Source organism: Dermacentor andersoni, chromosome 3 (assembly GCF_023375885.2).
Source record: "Dermacentor andersoni chromosome 3, qqDerAnde1_hic_scaffold, whole genome shotgun sequence".
Lineage (NCBI taxonomy): Eukaryota > Metazoa > Arthropoda > Arachnida > Ixodida > Ixodidae > Dermacentor > Dermacentor andersoni.
Window position 1 is genome coordinate 59,154,630 of NC_092816.1, and position 18,639 is coordinate 59,173,268.

The 18,639-nt window shown below is 46.9% G+C and overlaps 1 protein-coding gene across 1 annotated transcript in view; it reads right to left on the reverse strand.

Moving 5' to 3' along the window:
* The window catches only part of LOC126547238 (uncharacterized), a 359,216-nt gene that overhangs the window by 160,007 nt on the left and 180,570 nt on the right, over positions 1–18,639 (reverse strand). Inside the window, exon 3 of the mRNA XM_050195188.3 lies at positions 1,902–1,972. Within this exon, the coding sequence (XP_050051145.1) occupies positions 1,902–1,928 (27 nt within the window). The 5' untranslated portion in view covers positions 1,929–1,972. The remainder of the gene's footprint in view (positions 1–1,901; positions 1,973–18,639) is intronic.

Below are 18,639 nucleotides of genomic sequence, written 5' to 3' on the forward strand. Positions count from 1 at the left end.
TCAAAATTTTGAACTCTCGCTCATTTACATTCGCTATCCAACTGGCTTAAGTCGACCATAGCGGCTTAAGGGCAAGGTGGAGCTAACACTCACAAAGCTTTAATTTTTATTATTAATATTATTTTAGCAAGCTGAAGAAACTTGAAGAAACGTAATACAGGGTTGAGTGGGGGTAAGGGATTAAAGAAAGCATTTTTTTTTCTTCTTTTTAGTCCAAACCGCGCCCTCGACTTCTTTCACTGCATTTTGACGCTGGTTCATCATTCTCACGTTCACGTGTAAAAGCAACGTCAACATCGACTCACTTTGGAGTCGCCAGCGAGCGGGACGAGAATTCCGCATCGAAATGGCGTCACGCAGTGCTCTAAGGTTCTTTAGATGCAACGATGCCTTCACGCACACACACACAAAAAAAACACAGTTTGTGCACGTGTAGGGACTGTCAACGCTATTTTGAGGGAAATACAAAGTGTGCACGTTCTTCCGTGTGCAGCGGCTGCAGGAGCATTAAATTGTTATGCGCGCAGCACTGGTCTGGCACCATCACTGATTTGTCATATGCGTAGGGTAGATGAGACCATATAACGTTTATGTAATTTCCTGTCGACGATTTATTAACTTAAAAAAAACGAACCCTAGAGACAGCCCTTCGCCTTAATGGAATATATATGTATATATATATATATATATATATATATATATATTAAGAGAAATTCTTTATGTTACCTTTCAAACATAAAGAACTTGAGCGATGGTACAAGGTAAACAGGACAAGTATTTAATTTCAACAGTTTCGGTCAATGAACCGCTCTTCATCAGGGTTTACAAGAAAGTGGCAGTTCGGCACTGATAGTGAAGACAGCAGACCGGGTGCCCGGCCGTTCTCAGATACATCAAACCGAAAGGGACAGTTGTGACAGTGATTGACTCTTTCTCGGCGCTTTGGCAGATTTGCAACTGCCTTATTGGCAACGATGCAGGGCAAAAGGAAGGCCTCCTTGCCCCCATATATGTAGGGCAAGGAGGACAGTCAAAAAAAAAAAAAAAGAGGGGAAAAGGAAAAAAAGAGGAGGCGGGAGACATAAGTCGGGAAAGGGAAGGGGGGAGAGTAGCGGTAGCCAGGTTCCCGTTGACACGAGGTGAGGAAGAAGAAAACGGTTTCTGCGCAGCACCCGTAGGAAGACAGAAGAGCGGCAACTTGTGGAAACACACACACACACACACACACATGTATATATATATATATATAACATTCGCGCCATAACTCCAGCGCACAGTAAATCAGTACGAAGTTTACTGACGTAAGGCATTTCAAGGCATTTTCTCGTATATGGGCCGCTACGGCACAGCATATAACGTCTCAAAACTATCCAAGTTCGTTATTCGGCTCATTTAAAATCCAATGCACTCCACATTTACCGCGACAAACACGAGTTTGACCAGAGCAGACGCTGGGCAAAACACATGACGTCGGAGCCAGTGGGGGACTTCGAGGCGGAGTCGCCGCCCGCATTTCGTTCTCGCATTCTTTCCGGTTTATCAAGCGTTTCGCGGTGCGAGTACGCTTTATTTTATTTTATTTTACTTTATTATATTCATTATTGCCGTAGCATAGTTCATATCAACTTTGTTTTCTTTGTTGTGACTTTAACTTTCATTTTTCAGTCCCCTAGACAGCTGCTTGCTTGCTTGCTTGCTGGCCTGCTTGCCTGCTTGCCTGCTTTCTTTTCTAGCTTCGTTGCCGCTCTCCTTGAGACGCTACTGCTCTAAAGAGCGGCTACCCGATTAACCCGTGAATTACCTCCGCTGGCTGACGCCTGCAGCAAAGGGAGCAATAGAAAAAGGACCCGCGAAGAAAAAGAAAGAGCGAGAAAAGCGGGAATGCAAGAGAGGATGTAAACCTTTGAGACGGAGACGACGGCAGCCATGCAACGCGGACAGCAGCCGCGCGAAGATCACAAGTGGTGGCGGCCTGCGAAAGACAAGAACACGGTGTCAGTGACTGGGGCTCAACAGCGCTGCTGCTTTCTTAGCGCACTATAGCGTTTATACGTGTGTGCGTTTGGTGTTTCATTAAAAGTAACCATTGCTCGTTATCTTAAGTAGTGGAAATATCCGGGCATGCTTAAAGAAAGAAAATAAAATTGTGCAGAAATCATCGACGATGGTTGTCAGCTCGAGCGAATAGCCCGAACGAACGAACGAACGAACGAACGAACGAACGAACGAACGAACGAACGAACGAACGAACGAACGTCTTCCTTCCCGAATCCGATCACCAACCACCGACCAGTGGCAGATACGGCTGAAAGATCCAAATAAAGCTAGTCACATGAAAAGAAAGAAAGAAAGAGATAAAGAAAGAAAGGAAGAGAGAGAAAGAGATAAAGAAAGAAAGAAAGAAAGAAAGAGAGAAAGAGAGAAAGAAAGAAAGAAAATACACAATGTCGGGGGTGGATGTACTCGTGTACGCACGTTACTACGCCCTGAAAGCACTCGAAGAAAGGACGAAAAAGAAACGAAAAAGAGAAAGAAACGCGGGGGTCTCGAACCAGGAATGTGTGCGCGACGACGTGTGCACGCCATTGTAGATTTATGTACAAAGAGGCGTCGCCGCCTCGAATGGCCTCGCCCGAGACTATTATAAAGCCGCAAAGTAAAGTAAAGAAGGGGCCGAAGCCAAGCCGTTGCCAAGCGGAGAGAAGCTGAGGAAACGGTGAAGTGATGCCGCGCCCCAACGGAAGTGATGAGTTTGCGTCGCCCAACCCGCACCTCATACACAAACACGAACAGACGAAGATAAATAAACGCGTAGCGGTGAGAGCAGACAGCGCCCTTACCTAACTAGCAACGGTGTACAATACCTCATTGCGTTTACACGCCATGGCGTTCATGACGTCACGCCGTACGCTTACACGCCACGTTCCCGCCAAACAGTGCGACGAAATATGCAAGCAAACTCTGGACGAGCGCGTTTTGGCATCCTGTGGTCGCTCTTGGTTGACTTCTGCGGTTGATATTGCTAAGTTTAGAACCCTTGCGGAAGCGGTTTTATAAATTATGTCGTATTTCTATCGACTTTTCGTTGCTCTCAATAGAGTGTCTGCTGCGATTCAAACGAATGTTGTGTGTATGTCAACTGTCGTGCGTCCTGTGTGTATCAATCGAAGCCAACAAACACTGACACCGAGGACAACATATGGGAAATTACTTGTGCTTAATAAATGAAATAAAGAAACGGTAAATTAATGGAAATGAAAGTGGATGAAGAAACAACTTGCCGCAGGTGGGGAACGATCCCACAACCTTCGCATTTCGCGTGCGATGCTCTACCAATTGAGCTACCGCGGCGCCGTTTCCCCATCCACTTTCTTGGGCATTTATGTTTCCTAGTAGAACCCTGGGAGTGGTAGCCAGCGCCACCACTCACAGACCTTGGCGGCAGACGTGGAACATCCTTTCTGCCGCAGGCGTTACGAGAACTGGATCTTTTTGGGTGAAGGCAGCCGGTCAATAAACCCACACACGCTACCTGAAGGCATCAATGTTGCCGGATTCGAGACCCTCGTTGTGTAATAAACGAGAAGAAAGGAGGTTAACCGAGGGGCCCGATTTTTATTAGTCATATCATAATAAGCCAACAAACACTGACATGAGGACAACATAGGAGAAAGTACTTGTGCTTAATAAATGAAAAAAAGGAAACGATAAATTAATGGATTGAAAGTGGATGAAAAAACAACTTGCCGCAGTATTAAGCACAAGTAATTTCCCCTATGTTGTCCTCGGTGTCAGTGTTTGTTGGCTTCTTATGATATGACTAATAAAAATAGGGCCCCTCGGTTAATCCCCTTTCTTCTGTGTGTATCAAATCATTTATCATCGTACTCAACTGGAGTAGTCTTACAAGCGAGGCACCAGGCAAAACTCGCCGGTTTTCATGAAACAGTCTCGCTCGATCGCTCGCTCACTCACTCACTCACTCACTCACTCACTCACTCACTCACTCACTCACTCACTCACTCACTCACTCACTCACTCACTCACTCACTCACTCACTCACTCACTCACTCACTCACTCACTCACTCACTCAAATCAATGTCACGCAGGACTTTTGGCAGGGAACGTTTTCGTCGGATCGCCGCGGTTAAATAACAAACGGCTATATATAACTAGCCATTTTAATTAGTAACTACATATAACTAGTAATCAGTCATAACATTCAAGGCCTCGAGTTATGACCATAAAGGAGTGCAGGATTCGTTCGCCACACGCACTAATGCATCACGCACGAACAAATCAAAGGAGCCTGCCCTGAAACATCGGAGGAAGAGTCCCATACAAAGATGGCCTCTGCATTCGTCAGGTTTGAGTGAAAGAAAATGTGTGTAATAAGAAAGCAAATAAAAAATAAAAACGGGAGTGGGGAGTGCACACAGCGCCAAAGATGCTTGCTTGGTCACTGCATCAATAGCTTCGTGTCCTATCTGGTAAATCTCGGCGCCACAAGATGGCGCCGCTAGTGACGCTGCTGCCGCCCAACTCTCCGGTAACGCAACATTCCGCATAATACGTTCACGCACACGCTAACACGCTCTCTTCTCTCATGACCACGCTGCGTCCAGTGTGCTTCGCTGCGTTCGCACCGCAGCGACTAATTTATTTAAATCGACGGTCGAGTTGGTGGTTCACAACAGCAAAACGATTTGCATAATAAAAAAAAGAAAACAGAACGACACATTTCTTCGCCTCAGAGCTACGTGCAGAGAAAAAGAAAAAAGAGACAACTGCAGGTATTTATGTAGAGAATTTTCACGAGGAGCTGCAACGCTGACTCGGCCGAGCTGTCTCTCCACTGCAACTATATCCTATATGTATCCGTCCCCATATCTATTTCCGTCGTAGCCCGGTGGTTCATTGCCGCTGGTCTGGAATACATTACAGCGGGAAGCAAAGCTAGTCGCTGCATGATGAACTTCAAATCTAATAACAACTCAGAACTGAGACGTTGATTCTTTCGTAAGAATCGTTATTGCGTTATGCCTTTCGCGAACAACGAGTCTCCGCGAGAAAGTCGGACCGTTCCGCTAAGCCCATTACTTCGTTTCCGTCTGCATACAGGCTTTCGTCCAGTGGACTCGTCTTGCGAACGTAGAATAACAGCATTTGCTATGTCCCGATCTCGTTGCAGTAAGCGGCCGTTATGTGAGTGGAGTTGCACCGAGAGAACGCTACGCGTCGCTGCTATCGCGCGTGCGTCGCGATTGTCTTACGAATTGCTCAATGTCGATGGAGAAATCGCAAAATATGAAAGCATTAATCTAAGTCGGTGGTTATAACCGACGCACGCTGCTTGGCTCTCTGGACAGTAAATTCGCGCAGTCTGCCTCGAAAGGCCACCGGGAGGGTTAGAAATCAGAGAAAGTAATCTGCCGACATTGTTGAAATACACAATTGCCGGTTGCGGTGGCTCCATGACTATGGCGTTGTGCCGCTCAGCACGAGGCCGTGGGTTCGCCTCCGCTGCCATGTCGTCCACATTCCGATGGCGGCGCAACGGAAAAATTGCTTGTGTAACGCCTAGACCCAGATAGTCAAAACTAATGTGGAGCCCTCCACTACGCGGCGACCATCGTAACCTCACTGTGTCGTTCTGGGACGTTAAAACTCACGCGATCAAAATTTTTGATTATTCATTTCGCCATCACACATGAAAGGAACAGTCGAGAAGCCCGCGGTAAACACCGTCGGATCGATTTTTCGATAGAAACCATGGCCGGATCTAAATCATTTTGGTTAGGCACTAGTTATACTGCGCGATAATTATCACACGCGAGACACGGATTGAACAGAATGATTGTGCGCGCCGCCGCCAGTTGTAAAGCATTTAATTAACCGCTTTACTAAAGCTTCGCTTCACATAGATTCCGACATGCGCGTAGCCTCTGCGTAACTTTTTTTTTTTTTTTTTCGAATGGCCGAAGGGACTTGTGCATAGCCTTTCCCGCGCCGCACAAAATCCGTCAGGTGAAGCCTAACTACCGCGAAGGAAGGGATCGCCAAGGTCTGGCAACGAGGCACACGGAGACGCGGAAAAGGGCGTCGCAAGGATTAAGCGATCGGCGCTGCATGCGTGTACAGTTCGTTCTGCGACACACGCACTGTAACGGCGTCGGCGCTCGAGGGGGCTCGGTTGGGACTCGAATCGAGCAAATCGATCGCCGGCCTCCCGGGAGTCACTTTACGAGGCCCCGCGATCTGGCGTCGTCGTTCGCGGGGAGAATGATGGCGTGCTAAGCTCTTAATTGAGCGCTTCTCTAATGTAACCGAAGCCGCCGAGAAGGCAGCAGCTTGCACCACCCTTTCCACGACTCCACAGTAGTTATATATATAGCAATCGTTCGCGGATCGGTTGCTCTCCGACGCCCGCGCAGTTTAGTATTTCTCGACGCTCGTAGTGTAAAAATAACGCTGCACGCGAGGCGACGAAGGTACAGCAGCGTGGAAACGTATTGCGTGATGATACACACTTAGAAGGTCAAACTGAGGGACGGGTGTCAAACACTCTAGGCGTTGTTAAAGAAGGTGTGTCATTTAGTAGAATCAATCAATCTATCTATCTATCTATCTATCTATCTATCTATCTATCTATCTATCTATCTATCTATCTATCTATCTATCTATCTATCTATCTATCTATCTATCTATCTATCTATCTATCTATCTATCTATCTATCTATCTATCTATCTATCTATCTATCTATCTATCTATCTATCTATCTATCTATCTATCTATCTATCTATCTATCTATCTATCTATCTATCTATCTATCTATCTATCTATCTATCTATCTATCTATCTATCTATCTATCTATCTATCTATCTATCTATCTATCTATCTATCTATCTATCTATCTATCTATCTATCTATCTATCTATCTATCTATCTATCTATCTATCTATCTATCTATCTATCTATCTATCTATCTATCTATCTATCTATCTATCTATCTATCTATCTATCTATCTATCTATCTATCTATCTATCTATCTATCTATCTATCTATCTATCTATCTATCTATCTATTTCACTCGCTTAACTCATCAGGAAACTGCGCTGACAAATTTTGCAATAACGAGCAATGTGTGGGAGTCAGTTTGTCGGTGCGTTCGTCGGCATCGCTGCTTCGTTAAATTAAACTGGTCTCGGCTCACCCCGAGTGTTAAATAAGAGAAGATACGGCAGACAGGCCGACTTATTACATTGTGCAATTGCCGTCTTACCGATTCCCTCAATATCACTAGCAGCCTGCAGTAACATCGGCGCGACGACGGTGACGTGTTAGTGCAGCGCGTCAAATAATCTAGTGACACTCGAGTGACTATACGGAGATTGCCTGATCAATACGCACGGGGAGTCCTCAGCATGGGTTGGTCAAGCTTTGTTTAATTACGCTTAGCGTTTACTCGGCGCATGCGCAGTAAGATCACGTACGTTGACTAAATGCGTGGAGGAAAGAAACAAAATAGGAGAGGCCCTGACGTCACGTTTTTGAAGCAGGAAATGCAGCCATGTTGGTGTGCCATCTCCCTTTGCGCTTCCAATCCGCTCGCCGGAGCGATAGGCACGAGCTTTGAACTTGCATTGCTACTAGACGCCGGAAGTGTGTGCTGCTGACGCGCGTCGTAACAAAGACTACGAGACTTCTGAAACAGTTTTAGTGAAGCAGACGCGCTCTTGTGCTTTTCTGTGGCATGTTGAAGAAGACGACGAAGACCCGCGCCGTGATTACTTGAGTGTGTCTGTTGCTGATTGACACTCACATTCGCAGACTCAAAATACAACTTTCAAGCTTACGCACCACGCTCCAAAGACAGCTTGTCTCGCGAACAGAATGTGCCGCGAGAAAGACACGGCCGAAAAAACGTATCTCACTTTTCGGAGGCCTAAAGAGCAGCAGCGAGAGCGTCAGGAGCGCGGTTGCTATGGCAACGTTAAAGTTTGGGGTACCAGTCCCAGTAATCCTTTGCGAAAAACAGCACGTGACTTCCACCACACTGTCTCCAACACGTCCGTGCTGGCCGGGGCCTCTCCAACGCTTTCCCTCTTCCACGACTAAGTGGGTCCTGTAGTGCTCATTAATTAGTCCGGAGTTGTACGTACCGACACCACTATATGATTGTGGGGCCCGCAGTAGTGAGGCATTCCGGAACAATTTTGACCACCTGGGGGTTCTTTAACGTGCGCCTAAATCTAGGTACACGAGCGTTCTCTTGTACTTAGATTGCGAGTACTAGATACTTAGATTGTACTTAACTGCATACTACCGTCAACTCTTAAACGAAACGCGAATTTACTATTGAGTCTTACGCAACTTCAAGAAGCCTCTACATTTTTAATGAAGTTGCGGCTGGTATGAATCCGCCATGATGTTCATTCAGCAGACATCAATTGATGAAAGATCAGAATGGACACTTTCTTGTCTAAACTAAGTAGTAATCGGTTATGGTTTTCTATTAAGTGCTCCCTTTAACATTACAGTCCAATGTACAGCACAGTACAACATTAATGGTTCGTTACAAAAGAAGCTGTCGAATTTGTCGCTGTATGGTGTTACGCTTACGACTAGCACTTTTCGATTTTGCTCGTTTCGCCAGTGGTACAATAAACGCGTTGCAGAGATGTAGAGAAGACGAACAATAAATCAGTTTGTGCAATCTGTCGCTGCCTTTAGGGGAGTTATAATGGTGGGCGAGAAAAAGAAATAGTGAAAGCAAATGTGCGAAAAGTGATCGCTAAGATGCACGGATGTTACTAGATCCAGACATGCTTATGGGCATGCTCTCCAAGGTGCGTCTATAGAGGTGGCTGGTTTAGAGAAATCGGCAGTGATCCTCACATACATACCTCCAAGCACTAGCCATACTTCCGTACGATCCCGCGTTCAGGGACATTCTAAAATCGGTTAGCATAGAAAAAAGAAAGTGCACGTACAATACACTGTCTCAGAAATTGATATCCAGGTTAGGAGAAGAAAGAAAAAAAAGACTCTACAAGCGAGAACGAAGGTCTAAGAAGGGGGTATAGTAAATCTAAAGCGAGAGTGGTAATAAAAAATAGCTAGCAAAAAAAAAAGAAAAACGAGGACCCCATTACGTGATCAAAGTCGAACGGCCAGTTCAGATGACCGATGCGACGCGAGAGGAAAGCTGACAGACACGCGCCGGCAATGACGCAACACGTGTCGCTAGCCTAGCGCAGTCAGCGAAGAGGACCAAATCCCCGCAAAAGCACTCGCTACACGGGTTATGACGGCGAGCTCCCTGGGGGGTCGCTACGACCGTTTCTAAGCCAGCGCATCTTTTCTCTCTCTCTCTCTCTCTCTCTCTCTCTCTCTGCTCTGGTAAACAGAGCCGTCAGGGAAAGAAAAGCTCAATGACGATGCAGGGAAGGGAACAAAAAGAAACGGAACAAGCAACACCGTCCACGAGAGATATATATAAGGGCCACTGCGAACGCCGCTTGTTCAACAATAGCAGCAGAGAACGAAGCGAAGGAGTTGTCGGTGTTGTTCGCCAGGTCCATAGCCTTGCCGCCAGCTCGCTGTGCATCTAGTGACGCGGATTCTGCGCACGACAAGTGAAGCACAATCCGCCCACGTGAGCAGCCTCGCATTCTGTTCGTTCCGCCTCGCATGTCCTTTTGTCCGCGGTCACGAAAAGAGCGCGGAAAAGACGACGGCAGTTGCTGCTACTCCACTCTACTTGCTACCAACTATCCGCGCACAAAGGAACGGTGCCTCTTTCGCTGCGGTCTGCAAGTATCGGAGGCTGTGGTGGTTGTCGCTGAGCACGTCTTCTCCGTAATCCCAGCGTTAGCAGGACACACCGTGTCACTTGCTCTAGTGATTTGACAGTGAGATGAAGGATTGGTTGATCAATTTATTGATTTGTTGACTGAATCGCAAAACGCGTTCTGCGAAAGTTCGCAAGGTTGAGTGCGGATTTCCGCAGAACATAGTCATTCGTTCAGTGTACAGGATTGCTCTTCGAGGTATCTCGATTCATCTGACCTCGCCATGAGATCTGCTTGCCTCCTAGTTAGATAGCCCAGGTATAGTGTGGCTGTGGCAACGGAATAGCGCTGGTCCTGGGATCAGTCACTGGCACCAGGCCATGCTTTTTTTGTGTGTGTCCGGAACGAAGATTTCTTTCTTGAGAAACCCGTATAGATTTTCTTTGTAGTTTCATGCTACTTGAGGCCGTATGACATCGTTTCCCTCATTTTTACTAACTAATTCAGTGATTCACTGATTGATTGTTGAAGCAAGCTTGCGACACCGCCGTTGGCTTTCCTGCTGAGTCGATTCTTGGCAGGTACCCTGTCGCGCTCTCACAAAAAAAAACAAAAACAAATTAAAGTGGCAGTTTCGCCCGAAAGGCGAAACATCTATTGCGATAGCAAATTATATACGGCTATACAAAGTAAATATAGTAGTTTTATCTTCCGTATAAACTTTTAAATACTCGCTTATTAACCGAATTAACAATAACGGTGTCAGCGCGCACTGGAAAGCATGAACACATCGCACTCGATGACCGCGAACACTGGCTGTCAAAACGCTGGCGTAAGGAAGCGCGGCAGCAGCAGCGAGCGAAGTCATCTTCGTGCTCTATGTCGCTTCAACGCAAACTGAGCGGCGAGAACACAGAACGCACAAAGGTGTAAGCCATCGGCACACCTAGACTCTGCCCCCAACGCAGATCGCTCTCAAGATGCGGGCCCCGCGTACGCGGCCCGTGGCAGTTGCGGCCAGAGTACAGCGCCGCCCACCCTTCTTCCCCTCTCCCTCGGTGCCTGGCGGACGACCGAAGACGGCGCGCTTCCTCCCTGCTTTCCTACCTTCCGCGCGCGAGATTAAGCCGCCGATGTTCAGAGCATACCGCGCGTGGTGACCGTGTTATGGCCCTTGACTTTATACGGAACATCACGGCAACGCCGACGGCAAAAAATTAGCCTGGAGTGTTTATATTATTGCTATTGCAATAAAATATAGTCAAGAATTCACAGGCTGCGCCCCTTGCATTCTGAAGAGTTTCAATTATTGCCACGTTGTCAGCAGCAGAATGACGACGTTGTACCGGTCGAAAGACAACTTCACCGATCGGAAGCGGTGCTTCTCAGTCTGGTCCCTCGACCATGACTTCCTCGTTGTTGTCTACAACAAAGTTCGGTTTTCTGAAGCCTCTATCCGCAAATTACAGTTCCATCGTTCCTTCAGGGCATTTTCAGGCATAATATTATACAGGCTTCAGAATCTGAGCCATCCCGCCGACACGTGTCGCCCGCCTTCCCATCCCTTACAGCTCGCACGCCGGTTCCGGGTCACGTCTCCCAACTACAGATACCTTCCCTATTACGGAACCTCTTGCCAATAAAGATCTTTTTCCTATCAGATCTCCCCCTCTCTCTATCTACGTGCCCCTGAACATCGTATCCCTTTCCTCACGCACCACTCTCACCTCTCCCCCAGTACACCTCCTTTTCCATATTCCCACTCTCCCTCGCTCTCGACGCGTCACACACCATATAATTCCTTTCCCAACACTCCCATTGCCCACACCTTTCCAACACGCCTTTTCCCAAACCAAGCTCTCTCTCTCTCTCTCTCTGAATGTCCCGGGACATCGCACGGTCTTCTCTCACACACCCTCTCTCGACTCTTCCCTCAACGCCCCTTTTCCCCATTCTCTCTATCCCTGCGTGTCCCGGAAGCAACGGACGTCACCTCGGTGCTCCCGTAATTTCCTCCGGAATCGACGCGCGCAACGACAGCGATTCTCGACGATCGCTCGAGGGCGATTGCGCGCCCACTCGACCGGAGAGCCGTAAAGGAAAACGGCCCGGCCTACACGGTTAGGTGAGCGAGAGAGGATGAGAGGGGGAAGGAGCAATCCGTGTGTATGAGGGGGGTTTCATATGAGGAAAAAGGAAACTGGATCAGTCAGAAGTCAGCGACGCCGCCGGATGGAGGAGAACCAATCTTATATAAGAAGCGCGCGTGTGCGGCGGCGACACCTTGAAAAGCAGCCGCCAAAAAAAAGAAAACCCAGGTCAAGAACGGTTAACTAAAGGCGGCAAATGAAAAAGAAAACAGGAAAGAAGTCACACACACACACACACACACACATTTCGTCGAAAAATGAATTGGCGCACAGACACACACAAACAACCCACGAATTTAGAAAAAAAAATTGTTCATTCGAGTGAAAGCCCGAAGTGGTAGCGGAGGGAGGACGGGAAGAGAAACGAGGAGGAAGGGAGAAGGAAGCGGAAATATGGATAAGTACAGAAGCGAATCATTCGGCAGAAAAAAAGAAAAGTACATGTGTGCGCGTATTTTATGTGGTCTCCAATAACCGATTTATAACAGCTCCGCGGCAACAGTTTCGGGTGAGAGTGTATAAAATGCGGCCATGAAAACAACTCAACGACGACGGCGACGGCGTGTCGCGAGGCGCCGTAACAGATTACATTCGGAATGACGCGGCCGCCCCTCGCCCGCTTCGAGACGAATGGGTTCTGCGAGGGAGTAATTTTTCACGCCGATGTCAGAAGTCTCGGCCGAGCGGAATAAGCCCTCCTCGAGGAGAAAACAAGGTGCAATAACGAAAGGAAGGACAAGTAAAGGGATAGGTAGAGCGCGAGCGAAAATATATATATCGGGGGGGGGGGGGGGGGGGCAACAGTTTCCTTTCCCGAAGATGAAATTTCACGATGATAGCCGGTGAGATACTGATCACATGATTAAGGCACTTCACGACTCTTCTGCCCTGCTCTCTTTCTCTCTCTGTTTTATCTCTATATGACGTTGAGAATGGTGTGAGAAGAGATAAAATTCGAGCATTCGGGCGCTCGAAAGCCCTGCAGCTGTGGATATGGTCTATACCCGTTAACAGTGTTACCCGGGTACATTGTTACTTTTCCTTCCTTTCATTTTTCTATCCCTTTACTCATTTCTCTTCCGGTAGGGTAGCGAACCGGACATGCGTATGAAAAACATCCCTCCACTTTTATCGCAGCCCGTTCGACCATTCTGCTGCGTCGTCGTCGCTGTTCCGGCAACCCAGCCAATCCTGATGCTGGACATATCATTAGCGAAGGCGGCGAGCCAATGGCAAATGGCACTTACGATCGAGCAGCTCTGTGAATGCGCGGCCCCGTTCAGAATTCGGACTTCGATGTTCTGCAAGCTTGTGTCTGCCTCACTGGAAACGGCGCGGAGTTCTCGGAACGGCATAAACGGAATTTGCGAAGCTTTTTCACGATTAAGGCCGATCTTGATGGTGGATCGCTAGATCACCACAGGAACAAAAGAGAGAGGTTGGAGAGTACAGAACTTATAGGTTGAAACGCCAAACATTAGCGGTAGAGGATGTTTCTTTTCTCTTTTTTTTCTGTACACTGGGGCGCTGCATGGTTATGATGTTTGCAGAACAGCATATAAAATATGATCAAGATGAAAAAAAATCGATATCCTGAGACTTTTAATAGGTTATGAGATTTTGTGATAGGTTTCATTTTGTTATTGGTCTCTGAGTTTTCGTATCTTTTTTTATACCCGGAGCGCAGACTTGTTCGTCATCGAATACTGAAGAAAGGAAAGTACACTACGTACACTCGATGAGGCAGCATCCAGACGAACGTGTTCTGTCTGTCTTTTTTTAATTTGGGCAATGCTGAAATCTTAATTAACATGCGAAAAAATATTTTTTTTCTTTCGTATGTGATCGCGTACTCAGATTTTATTTTCACAGCTCGAATAATTATTCCAAACGTATTGAGCATCCTAGGTCCACGCCCTCCCACAAAGGCAGACGCAAGCCGCGCAGCCTGATCAGCTATTGGCTTTTTGGCATTTTTACAAGGTCACAAGATAAAGATGACCAAGAATTCATTGGGCCGCGTGCTGTATAATATTCCTCTCCTGAAAACAAAGCGGATAGATAGATAGATAGATAGATAGATAGATAGATAGATAGATAGATAGATAGATAGATAGATAGATAGATAGATAGATAGATAGATAGATAGATAGATAGATAGATAGATAGATAGATAGATAGATAGATAGATAGATAGATAGATAGATAGATAGATAGATAGATAGATAGATAGATAGATAGATAGATAGATAGATAGATAGATAGATAGATAGATAGATAGATAGATAGATAGATAGATAGATAGATAGATAGATAGATAGATAGATAGATAGATAGATAGATAGATAGATAGATAGATAGATAGATAGATAGATAGATAGATAGATAGATAGATAGATAGATAGATAGATAGATAGATAGATAGATAGATAGATAGATAGATAGATAGATAGATAGATAGATAGATAGATAGATAGATAGATAGATAGATAGATAGATAGATAGATAGATAGATAGATAGATAGATAGATAGATAGATAGATAGATAGATAGATAGATAGATAGATAGATAGATAGATAGATAGATAGATAGATAGATAGATAGATAGATAGATAGATAGATAGATAGATAGATAGATAGATAGATAGATAGATAGATAGATAGATAGATAGATAGATAGATAGATAGATAGATAGATAGATAGATAGATAGATAGATAGATAAAGCAAGGCGAAGAAAGCCAGGGAGGTCAACCAGACAAGTGTTCGGTTTGCTACGCTACACAGAGGGTAAGGGAAAGAGGGCATGGAAAGAAGGTCAACCAGGCGACCGTTTTCCTTACCCTACACTGGGTGTAAGTGCAAGAGGGGAGTGGAACGAGGCAGAGAGTAAACGCTATGTGTGCACGCCGCAGTGCGTGCAGCAAAGCGCCTTGAAAACAAAACAAAACATCGTGAAGATTTCTGGTGAGGCTAAAGTGGTGCTTTTATGGAGTTGGCCAGAGCGGAAAGTTTCAGTATTTCCTCTTTTATTATGATACCATTTTTTTACAAATCCTCCCACGATAGATAAATAGTCATTAAAAGAAAAGCCAGAACAAAAATGTGGAAACTAGAAACATCAAGGAACCTTGTAGTAATTACAACGAAAGTTTCAACACTGCTCTTAACCCTCTCAGGTCCCAACTTTGTGGCGTCACAAATGCATATTTCGGGCATCTTTACGATAACAAAAGAAAGAAAAATACCGCCGACGATTACGGTACTCCCTGATGCGAAATTTGAGCGCAGCTCTATCCGTGTTTTCATTTCGCGATATATTGGCTGGCGTGGACAATCTGTCTCGTGCGACACATTACAGATGGAGCGAAGTTTGGCGCGACTGCCTCATTAATCGGGAGATCGCGAGTGACAGCGCGTGGGTGACGCGCGGGCGCGATTCAAAGCAGCCGCCGCAGACAGACCTCCGCTCATGCTGCGCTTTGTTTCCATATATGGTATCAGTGGACGCACTCGCCGCATGCCATCGGTGAACTGACGACGGTGCGCTACTCTTGCGCCATCTCGTAGCGGTCGTCACCGCAGAAGCCGTCTTGCGCGGCAGTACGCTTCTCACGCTTTCGTCATATACTCGTCCTCCTCCGCTTTCCGCCTCATGGTTCCGCAGCACCCTCCTCCTCCGATTTTCTCCTCGCGCTCTCTTCCTCATTGGCGTCTTTCATTCCCGCTGAGCTCCACGTTCGCTCTTTCATCCTTCGCTGTGCTCGTTCGCTCGATTACGTCGAGAGACGACGCCGAGGAACGCCGATGCTAAAGGCGGGAACGGGCGCCTAAGAGCTGCGCTCTAATATAGAAAAAAATGATAGAAAAAGGCTACAAGGTGTATTGACGGTTAGCGGGAATCCCAGTCACTTCGAGTCCAGCGCAGATAGCAGCCGAGCAGTTCCAGCCAAGTGCCAGCGCGAGCAAAAGTAGCGACACTGACCCTTTGGTCTTTGCCTGCCTCATTTCAGGAGCCATGAGGCCGCAGTAACACTTGTGCTGTCTTCGTCATTACAGTGTACATATTTGTAATTATGGGAGCTTTCTATCACGAAGTCCATATATTGCAGGCAGCTTGTGGTATCTCCTAAGTTCGCCTTCCTAAGTGAATGAATTATGATCACAAATTGTTGGAAGGCCCATTTGTATGCGCCCTAAATCACGTAGCCGGTCTTAGGTGACATAGGCTTCGGAGGTGTGGTACAGTGGTCTGGCCCCACTTCCTGGAAAGCCAACTGCCTACGGCACCAAAGCTATAGACAAATTGTGTATTAAGAGCTGCTCCAACTTTGATCTCTCAGATAAGACTCACTTCGTCTATTCTCTCGGTCAGATGCACCCCGCGAAGCATTGTGATTTCTCCAGGAATCACTGGATCAGAAAGGGTTGAACAAAATGTCTGATGTACTATCACTGGACGGACGGAAAGCAATAGGCAGCTGCGCGGAGGGCCGCATGTAACTCAACCAAACGTCGCGACAATAATGAATAAGAAAACGGAAGACGCAAGAGACGGCGACGAAGAGATCGCAAATGTGGAGCTTCCCCGCGGTGCTCCGATTCCCTCTTCGAAGACACGAAACAAAAGAAGACTGGAAGGAAGAACTGAGGGGAAGACATACAAAAAAGGCGAGGGAGGGGGGACATGAAAGCGGTCCTTTCACGCCACGACGGTCCCAGCGATTTCTCCAGAGAGAGAGTAGAGAGAGATAAAGAGAGAGAGAGAGAGAACGAAGGGCGTGATTCCAAGAAGAACGGTTCGATTCTATGTCTATACGGAAGCTTTGTTCTTCCTTCTTCGTACATGCTCGCCTCCCCAAGCTTTCCTTGCTCGCCGCACGTATGAAGAAGCGAGTGCGCCATGATGATACGGGTGGAGTTCGGGACGCGGCGGTTCCACCAATCATCTTCATCCTTAATCTAGCTCGCTTCCTTCGGATCTAGCTGTGCGAAAGTTCGCCACAGCGATCAGTTTTTGCCGGTAGGCTTTCCGCGCATTTCTCTCTCTCTCTCGCGTCCCTATCTCTTCCGGGTCTGCGAACTCGGTCGTAGAGATGACAGCGCGCATTGCGCGCGCACGAAGGAGTGAAACCGAGGCGGGATTAAAAGAAAAAGGAACGAAAGTGCGAGAGCAGCGCAGTTGCTAGGTAGAGAATGCGGGCGATTCGTTCGCCTCGCTGGTCTGGTGAGTTCCAGTTTGATTCTGCCGTTTGTTTGGAAGTGAGCGAGGCGAGAGGGTGAGTGGAAGTGAGTTAGCAACATAGTGAGTCAGTAAGTGAATCAGTAAGTCAATTAGTAAGCGAACAGAAGTATGGATGAATAGGGGAGGTCGCAAGTAAAACATTGAGGCATTGAGTGAAGCGGTGAAAGAGCGGGTGAGAAGGTTGGTGAAGGAGTGCGTAGGTGGGTGACTGAGTCAGTCAGCAACAGCGTAATTTACTGAGGAAATAAGTAAAGACTAAGAGAATTAGTTAGGAAGAGAGTGAGCACGAGAACGAGTTGGTGAGTGGGAATAGAGAGAGAGAGAGAGAGAAAACAAGGATAGGAAAGGCAGGCAGGTAAACCAGAACAGCATCCGGTTTGCTACCCTACACTGGGGGTGGGGAAAGGGGAATAGAAAGAGGAAAAAAGGGAGAGAGTAAGCATTGAGTACGTGTGGTAGGGACACCATACACAAGGACACTATAAACGGTATCTTAAGCCGATGAGAGATATGTGACAGATAGAGCACGCGAGGTGACAGCTTATGGAAATGGCTGACATTACCTTCACTCACTCGTGGCGGAAGTGCTATCAAATAGCAAAATAGCCAGCACGAGTTGGTGATCGGGCGGTTAGTTTTCACGCATCCACTAACTCCTTCAATCACTCGTGGCAAAAGTCTTATCACAAGGCAGAAGCTGCGCGCCTTTCTGTTTGGGTGGCTGATGTTACTCTCCTGGCAGAAGTCTTATCTCAAGGCAGGAGTTGGTATAACAACGCATTGGTTGTTGGTTAACATACACTCACTCACTCATGGTGGACCTCTGCTCTATAGGAAGAAGAGAGAGAGAGAAACACACAATAAAGGCGAAAGGCAGGGATGTTCACAGAATGGAAAATCCTGTTTTCTGCCAGATTTATCTCCTCCCAGTATCTCTGCCGAGGTAGGGACATAAGGCAGTTGAGAGAGAAAGAGACAGGAAGCACAGACACACAATCGCAGCCGTTTACTACCCTTGCCCTTCACTATCACCGCATACCATGACAGGACAGAATGACTAGCAGCTCTACGAGCACCGATTCAGGCTGCAGCCGCTTGTGCAGGTACGTTGTCCTTAAAAAACTGTAACACTGCCTTCGTCGTCCTCTCCTGGTATGACTTATGAGGTCATCATTCCAAAATCGTTTGCTCCGATAAGGGTCTCTGATTATAGCGTGCTAGCGCTGTCTCGAGGAAGAAGTTACGCTCATAGGTCGGTGGTTAGCTGATGTTGATTCACTCATGACGGCACCTCAAAGAAGCAGCTATACTCATTGGTCGAAGGGTCGATGATACTCACTCACTCACTTGAAAGTCTGATCCCATAACCCAGAAAGTCATACGCGTGGGTATACATGGGTGGTTGATCGTGCACTCAGTTACTCGTTTTTAGCGGAAGTGTTATCA